The sequence below is a fragment of the Oncorhynchus mykiss genome, chromosome 8 (assembly GCF_013265735.2).
Source record: "Oncorhynchus mykiss isolate Arlee chromosome 8, USDA_OmykA_1.1, whole genome shotgun sequence".
NCBI classification, from domain to species: domain Eukaryota; kingdom Metazoa; phylum Chordata; class Actinopteri; order Salmoniformes; family Salmonidae; genus Oncorhynchus; species Oncorhynchus mykiss.
The window spans coordinates 23,398,937-23,407,412 of record NC_048572.1 but is presented as its reverse complement, the minus strand read 5'-3'; the positions used below and the strand labels follow the sequence as shown (position 1 = coordinate 23,407,412).

Genomic DNA, 8,476 nt, shown 5'->3' with positions numbered 1-8,476 from the left:
GTGGTGTGGGGGCTGTGCTTTGGAAAAGTGGGTGGGGTTATATCCTGCCTAGTTGGCACTGTTTTCGGACGGGGCCACAGTGTCTCCCGACCCCTCCTGTCTCAGCCTCCAGTATTTATGCTGCAATAGTTTGTGTCGGGGGGCTAGGGTCAGTCTATTATATCTGAGTATTTCTCCTGTATTATCCGGTGTCCTGTGTGAATTTAAGTATGTTCCCTCTACTTCTCTCTCTCCATCTCCCTCCCCTCCCGGAGGACCTGAGCCCTGGGACTTTGCCTCAGGACTACCTGGCCCGATGACTCCTTGCTGTCCCCAGCCACCTGGTCATACTGCTGCTCCAGTTTCAGCTGTTCTGCCTGCGGATATGGAACCTTGATCTGTTCACCGGACATGCTACCTTGTCCCGGACCTGCTGTTTTTTTCAAATCTCTCTCGTCCGCACCTGCTGTCTCTAACTCTGAATGCTCGGTTATGAAAAGCTAACTGACATTTACTCCCGAGGTGCTGACCTGTTGCACCCTCTACAACCACTGTGATTATTATTATTTGACCATGCTGGTCATCTACGAACGTTTGAACATCTTGGCCATGTACTGTTATAATCTCCACCCGGCATGGCCAGAAGAGGACTGGCCACCCCTCAGAGGCTTGTTCCTCTCTAGGTTCCTTCCTAGGTTCCTGCCTTTCTAGGGAGTTTTTCCTAGCCACCGTGCTTCTACATCTGCATTGTTTGCTGTTTGAGGTTTTAGGCTGGGTTTCTGTATAGCACTTTGTGACATCGGCTGACGTAAAAAGGGCTTTATAAATACATTTGATTTGAGGCTTGTTAAATGTGCCTTGAATTAAAAAATAAATCACTGATAATGTCACCAGCAAAGCACCCCCACCTCCATGCTTCACGGTAGGAACCATACATGCTGAGATCATCCGTTCACCTACTCTGCGTTTTCCAAAGACACCAAAAATGTCAAATTTGGACTCATCAGACCAAAGGACCAATTTCCACCGGTCTAATGTCCATTGCTCATGTTTCTTGGCCCAAGCAAGTCTCTTCTTATTGGTGTATTTTAGTAGTGGTTTCTTTGCAAACCATGAAGGCCTGATTCACGCAGTCTCCTCTGAACAGTTGATGTTGAGATTTTACTCTGTGAAGCATTTATTTGGGCTGCAATTTGGGCTGCAATTTCTGAGGCTGGTAACTCTAATGAACTTATACTCTGCAGCAGAGGTAACTCTGGGTCTTCCTTTCCTGTGATGGTCGTCATAATAGCCAGTTTCATCATAGCGCTTGATGGTTTTTGCAATTGCACTTGAAGAAACTATCAAAGTTCTTGAAATTTTCCACTGACTGACCTTCTTGTCTTAATTAAAGTAATGATGGACTGTCATTTCTATTCGGATATTTGAGCTGTTCTTGCCATAATATGGACTTTGTCTTTTACCAAATAGGGCTATCTTCTGTATACCACCCCTACCTTGTCAAAACACAACTGATTGGCTCAAACGCATTAAGAAGGAAAGAAATTCCACAAATGAACTTTGAACAAGGTACACCTGCTAACTGAAATGCATTCCAGGTGATTACCTCATGAAGCTGGTTGAGAGAATGGCAAGAGTGTGCAAAGCTGTCAAGGCAAAAAGGGTGGCTATTTTGAAGAATCTCAAATATAAAATATATTTTGATTTAACACTTTTTGGGTCACTACATGATTTCATATGCATTTCAAAGTTTTGATGTCACTATTATTCTACAATGTAGTATAATAGTACTGTGCATCTCTGGTACTGTATATCTCTAACGGGTGTGCATGAAAAAAGTAATCTTGTAGATTCATAATTCAGGACTCTTACCATAATTAGTCTAAACAAAAGCAGGAACCAGAATGAGAAATGCTTGGCTCTGTCACCTTTATTAGTTGCAAGATCTACTCAATTTGATGAAGACAGGATACTTAGCGTACTATCAGCAGCAACAGATGAATACACAGCAGAAGAGAAGTAGAGCAAGTATCAGTCATATCAGTCAGGGAAAGAAACCTACCACTTGTGTACAGTGTGAGTGGAATAAACTCCCTTAGACACTGTACAGTATAGTCTATCAACATTTCAATTTCCCCTGGGAACTACTTTCAGATGAGTGTTCCCTCACTATGATCCCAATAATAACTGTCACTGTATTACTATAGCTACAAAATTAAACTTGCCCTGGACCTTTTCTACATACAATTCTCATGTATTTCTGACCTATTCCACCTTTCAGTTTCTGAATAATCAGGTACAAGAACACAGGGTATTTGGATTATGACTTCATAATATTTATGGTGGATAATATCCAGAAGTGGTCTCAACTACAACACTGGATATCATAGAATATAGAGCGTAGAACAGTCTCTATGATAGATATACACTGTATGCCGATAGAATATTGAACGTCAGAGTATAGCAAGACTATAACTATAGTATTTTTTGTGTGCTATTTATCGAGGGAAGCAATCGAAGATAATTGGATGTGAGTAGTGATTTGAAACCTTTGCTTTTTAATGGGTTATGCATCCAATGAGCACAGATGAACAAGGGAATATTTGTATGTATACTGTACTGTGTCCAATTGGAAACGCCAGAACAGGACATAAACATCATCTCCATTGTCAGTTCACCTCCTTATATCTATGGAAAGATTGAAGTCTCTTTCTCTCAACAGTGATTAGAATTACATAAGTATGCTAAATAATAGATCAAATAGGAATTAAACATACAGACGTTTGACAAGGATACTAGTTACTAGAAGGCAATTTCAAACACTATACATTTAAAGGTCTACCAACTCTTCGATTTCCGATATCCCAGCTATACAGTTGTAACAGTCTCTTGGTCAGGCTATGAAGGGCCTGCATGTGTTAGGATGCTGCCTGTTCACAAAAAGAAAATATCATATGCCTACACTACCTACTTATAAAAAGGATTCCTGTCACTACATTTGACCGTTATTGTGTTTTAAAGTGATAACTAGAAGGATTATTAAGATTTAGTATTGATATTAGTTTATCCTTTTGAAACATGCCCATTTTCTGGGGAGATATGAAGCAGACTACAAAACAGGCTCAAATAAAATACAAATGAATTACAAATCATTTATGCTGAAGAGAAACAGACAGTGTTCATGTATCCAATGATAATGCAGGTTATTGTGTCACAGATAGCACACTCTCAGTGGTGTATAACAATAGGGCATGTGGGCGGTGCAGAGTCCAATATCAGTTCCCTCGACTCTTAACTTTGAACCATGACCTTTACCGCCTTCAACCCAGTTCAAGAAAAAGTAAAAAAAATAAATCAGACATCTCCCAGAAGACCAAACCAATCCCTTTGCTCCCACTAAGCATAAACACAAAGTTTCTGCTTTTCTTTGTTTCTTGTTGAAGCGTGGTTGTCCAACCTTGATACATTTACCCCCACATCCACCATAGATCCTTCACTGTCCTTCCTCTTACCCACTCCCTCTCTTCTTCCCTCTTACTCACTCCCTCTCTTGTTCAGCGCCCTGAGGAGGTGAGCGTGCGGGGGGGGGGGGGGGGGGGGGGGGGGGGGCTACTCAGCAGTGATTTTCCTCTTGGAAGGGGGGATGAGATGACCGGGGAGGTCGGCGGGTAGCTCGTGCCCCTCCAGTTTGACTTTGATCAGGTGATTGGCCAGGGCAAACTCCTCGTCATCCAGCATCCCATCCTTATCGATGTCAGCCAGCTTCCAGATCTTTCCCAGCACCGTGTTGGGAAGCTTGGACTTCACCATCTCTTTCTTGGCGTTGGCACCAGTCACCTTCCCGTTGACCGGCGACAGCGTGTAGAAGATCTCATCGTACATGGGCTTGTCGCGGGCCACCACCCACTCTGCCTCATCGATACCCTCCCCGGCGCCCTCGCCATAGCCGTGGCCGAAGGGCCCGTTGAGGGTGCCGTCGAAGGCCCCTCCCTTCACCACCTGCTGGGGTCGGTTGGTCTCCTCCTGTCTGACCAGCACCATGAGACCGGCGATGTCGTGGGCCAGCATGTCGTCCACCGTGTCCAGCAGCTTTATCTTCAGGGGCTGGAACTTGTTCAGGTCGTGGGCATTAAGTTGCTCCTATAGGAGGGAAGAGAGGGCAGAGGTAAGTGGTCAAAAGAGCAGTGTCTTACTCACTACAAACAGTTTGGGGTCAAGCTGATCTTAGTTGATGCATCTCTACATTCTATTTTGTGTGAGAGGGAGTCGGAACAAGATACATGACTGTCCTGGTCTGTGCATCAGAGATACAGTATGTCAGAAAGGATCAACATGACTACTGCTTACTTTCTGAGCCAAGTCATGTTGGTGCTTCTCTCAGTGAGGAAAACAAAGTGCTCATCAGGCCCAGATGGACTGGGGGTGGTTCAGATCTAATTCCTGATCACAGCCAATCAGAAAGGAGCTTGTTTTGTCACCATGGCTCAAAGTAGTCCCAGTAGGACATGTTTGTGAGTTAGCTCAGTAATCAGAGGAAAACAGCACAGACTGTGGGCTTTATCCATCACTGACTTGGTAAACATGGCATTGAGTCATGAGTCATGTTCGTAGTCATTTTATATTTCAAGGTTTTTAGGTATTTATGGTATGATGTCATCTGTCCAGCCCATATTTGACACCTACCCTTAGCTTTACTCAAGAGAAGCCCAATCTTTCTATCTCACCTGCATCTTCTTGAGGTTGGGGAAGTCTCCAGGGGAGATCTGGTGTTCTCTCTCAATGCGGCTGTAGATCTCTCCCAGACTGTTAATCAGCTCCTTCTTCTTGCCCTCCTTCCCAAACACACTGGGCATCTCCTTTTTCAGAGAGCTGATGATATAGGCATGGACCTAGCAGGGCACAGAGCAGTACACAGTCTACTCAGTGTGGACTGTCTGTTAAGACTGAGTAGGGCAGAGAAAAATCACTCATATAGTGCTTCCTCAAATACTGGATTGGGACCCATACAGGTGTTGCAGCCAGCTTCTATTGGGTCATAGCTAGAAAGATCGTTTTGTTTATCTGTCTATTGTGCCACCAAGGGCTCTTCAATGTTCCTCCTAATATCTCAGATGTCCTTGAAACTGAAAATAATGAACATTATGAACATTCAAACAGGAAGGAAGCACTTAAAGCAGTTTTATGAGAGAGCATGTGGCGGGTATCACACCCAGCTACACAAGAGGTTTCCCTTCCTTAGGGTTTCCTAGAACTGAGAGGGAAAGGGAAAATAACCTCATCACACGACTGACTCCCCTTGAGATTTCTGAGAGATATTTCACCAGAACGAACATGTTCTGCATGTGCTATATCAGAACGCAGAACTGAACATGGTATGTGTAGTTCAGAAGAGAACACAGATTACATACAGTTCATTCGGAAAGTATTCAGACACCCTTACTTTTTCCACATTTTGTTACATTACAGCCTTATTCTAAAATTGATCAAATTAAATAAAATCCTTACCAATCTACACACAACAACCCATAATGACAAAGTGAAAACAGGCTTTTAGAAATGTTTGCTAATTTATTCAACCTTAAAAACAGAAATACCTTATTAACAAAAGTATTCAGACCCTTTGCTATGAGATGCGAAATTGATCTCAGTTGCATCCTGTTTCCATTGATCATCGTTGAGATGTTTCTACAACTTGTTTGGAGTCCACCTGTGGTAAAGGCACACACCTGTGTATATAAGATCCCAGAGTTGACAGTGCATGTCAGAGCAAAAACCAAGCTATGAGGTCGAAGGAATTGTCATTAGAGCTCCGAGACAGGATTGTGTTGAGGCACAGATCTGGGGATGGTTACCAAAATATTTCTACAGTATTGAATGTCCCCAAGAACACAGTGGCCTCCATCACTCTTAATTGGAAGAAGTTTGAAAGTACCAAGACTCTTCCTAGAGCTGGCCGCCCGGCCAAACTGAGCAATCGGGGGAGAAGGGCCTTTGTCAGGGAGGTGACCAAGAACCCGATGATCACTCTGACAGAGCTCCAGAGTTCCTCTGTGGAGATGGGAGAACCTTCCAGAAGGACAATCATCTCTGCAGCCCTCCACCAATCAGGCCTTTATGGTAGAGTGGCCAGACAGAAGCCATTCATCAGTGCAAGGCACATGACAGCCCGCTTGGATTTTGCCAAAGGGCACCTAAAGGACTCTCAGACCATGATAAACAAGATACTCTGGTCTGATGAAACCAAGATTGAACTCTTTGGCATGAATGCCAAGTGTCACGTCTAGAGGAAACCTGGCACCATCCCTACAGTGAATCATGGTGGTGAGAGCAACATGTGTGGGGATGTTTTTCAGTGGCAGGGACTGGGAGACTAGTCAGGATCAAGGCAAAGATGAATGGAGCAAAGTACAGAGAGATCCTTGATGAAAACCTACTTCAGAGCACTCAGGTCCTCAGACTGGGGTGAAGGTTCACCTTCCAACAGGACAACGACCCTAAGCACACAGCCAAGACAACGCAGGAGTGGCTTCGGGACAAGTCTCTGAGTGTCCTTGAGTGGCCCAGCCTGATCGAACATCTCTGGACAGACGTGAAAATAGCTGTGCAGTGATGCTCCCCATCCAACCTGACAGAGCTTGAGAGGATCTGCAGAGAAGAATGGGAGAAACTTTCCAAGTACAGGTGTGCCAAGCTTGTAGTGTCATACCCAAGACGACTTGAGGTTGTAATCACTGCCAAAGGTGCTTCAACAAAGTACTGAGTAAAAGGTCTGAATACTTATGCAAATATAATATTTAAGTTTTTAAATTTGTATACATTTGCAAAAATGTTCTAAAAAAACAGGTTTTGGTTCATGATAATGGAGTATTGTGTGGAGATTGATAAGGAAAAAACAATTTAATAGTGTGTGTGTGTGTGTGTGTGTGTGTGTGAACAGGCTGGCACTACTTGAGTAACCAGCTCCTTCAGTGGAATCTCTGTATCCTCTGCCTCTGTTTCCCTTTGGCGTATGGATGAGCACACTGCTGCTGACAGCAGAGGAAGCCCACTTCTCTGGTCTGGTCAGGACAGAGGCATAGGACAGGACATGGACCAGGTTCCATGGACCAGGAATAGGGGGACAGGGGACAGGAGGAGGCCGGAGGTGTGTTACCATTTCCTCTCAAGGTGACCACCTGTTTGGGGGTGATTCCTTGGACTGTGGCCAGGGAAGCCCCCAAAACACGCACACACGGGCACACACACACACACACACTCCCTCCTCAGGACATCCTGCTGTGGCTGTGTGATCTCCAGAACAGCCATCTGAAGTGTTGAGATGAGGTGGTGCCTGTATTGTATGGCAACAGAGGACCTGGTCAACAGTCACATAGACTGGTATGGGGCTAATAGGAGAGGAAGCCCACAGTTAAGCCGCTGTATAGGCTATGACATAATAACCTCCTGAGCTCAGGTGGCATGTCAAATCAATGCTACCCAATCTCTCTCTCTCTCTCTAATTTACATCAGAACGGTCTCTCCTCTGTTTCACTGCTCTCTGATGATTATCTCATGAAGTTCCATTCCACACTAACTGGACAAGAAGCTGATATTTATGTTTAAATATCCAGTTGGAACCACATGGTAAGACCAGGTAAGTTCATCCCAGGAATTCTGACAACCTCATCAATTAAACACTCCCCACTATTCCTGATCACACACACACACTATCATTTAGCTATGGGCTGAGAAGATTGTACTGCAAATCAAATTTGCCTGAGACGTCACAGTAACTGGTGACAACACCATATAGTCACGGCTAGGCCCCCAGAGAGACAGAGCGGTGTTAGGGCCTGTGGATTGGTCTGAGTTCAGGAGATGGAGAAAAGGGGGAGGAGATCAAATCAAATCAAAGTTTATTTCTCAAGTGCGCCAAATACAACAGGTAGACCTTACAGTGAAATGCTTACGGTGCTACCTAGAACTTAATAAGATACCAGATGGAGAGAGAGACAGAAAGAGACAGAAAGACAGAAGGGGTTGAGGGATTCCCTGGCTGTCTGGGAGGCTGATACCATAAATACAGCCTTGGGGAGAAAGATTCTTCATGTGAGGCGGATTGTTAATCATCAGTGGCTGTGAGGATGATTGTATGAACACAGACACTCTGTACTGTGTTGATTGACCTGTCTTTATCCTGATCACTGCTTGGATCCCAGGATGCTCATCTATCGGTCACCCAGTACACTCTTAGAAATGGGTTCCAAAAGGGTTCTTCGGCTGTCCCCATAGGAAAAACATTTTTGGTTACAGGTAAAACCTTTTTGGGTTCTATGTAGAATCCTCTACAAAAGGTTTCTACCTGGAACCAAAAGGGTTCAAGCTGGAACCAAAAAGGGCTCTTCAAAGGGTTATCCTATGGGGACAGCCAAATAACCCTTTAAGGTTCTAGATAGAACCTTTTATTCTAAGATTGTAGGCCTTGATCACAGAACCACTGACCTTGCAATCTAGTTTG

The 8,476-nt window shown here is 44.3% G+C and overlaps 1 protein-coding gene across 3 annotated transcripts in view; it reads right to left on the bottom strand.

Annotated features, from left to right (window-relative positions):
* Nucleotides 1–1,889: 1,889 nt before the first annotated feature.
* LOC110529639 (EH domain-containing protein 3) overlaps nucleotides 1,890–8,476 on the bottom strand; it is a 37,215-nt gene continuing 30,628 nt past the window's right edge. For all 3 annotated transcript variants that reach the window (XM_036985055.1, XM_036985056.1, XM_036985057.1), the window contains 2 exons: nucleotides 4,704–4,868; nucleotides 1,890–4,119 (listed from right to left, as the gene is read on the bottom strand). In XM_036985055.1, coding sequence (XP_036840950.1) covers nucleotides 3,589–4,119; nucleotides 4,704–4,868 — 696 coding nt within the window. In that variant the 3' untranslated portion in view covers nucleotides 1,890–3,588. The remainder of the gene's footprint in view (nucleotides 4,120–4,703; nucleotides 4,869–8,476) is intronic.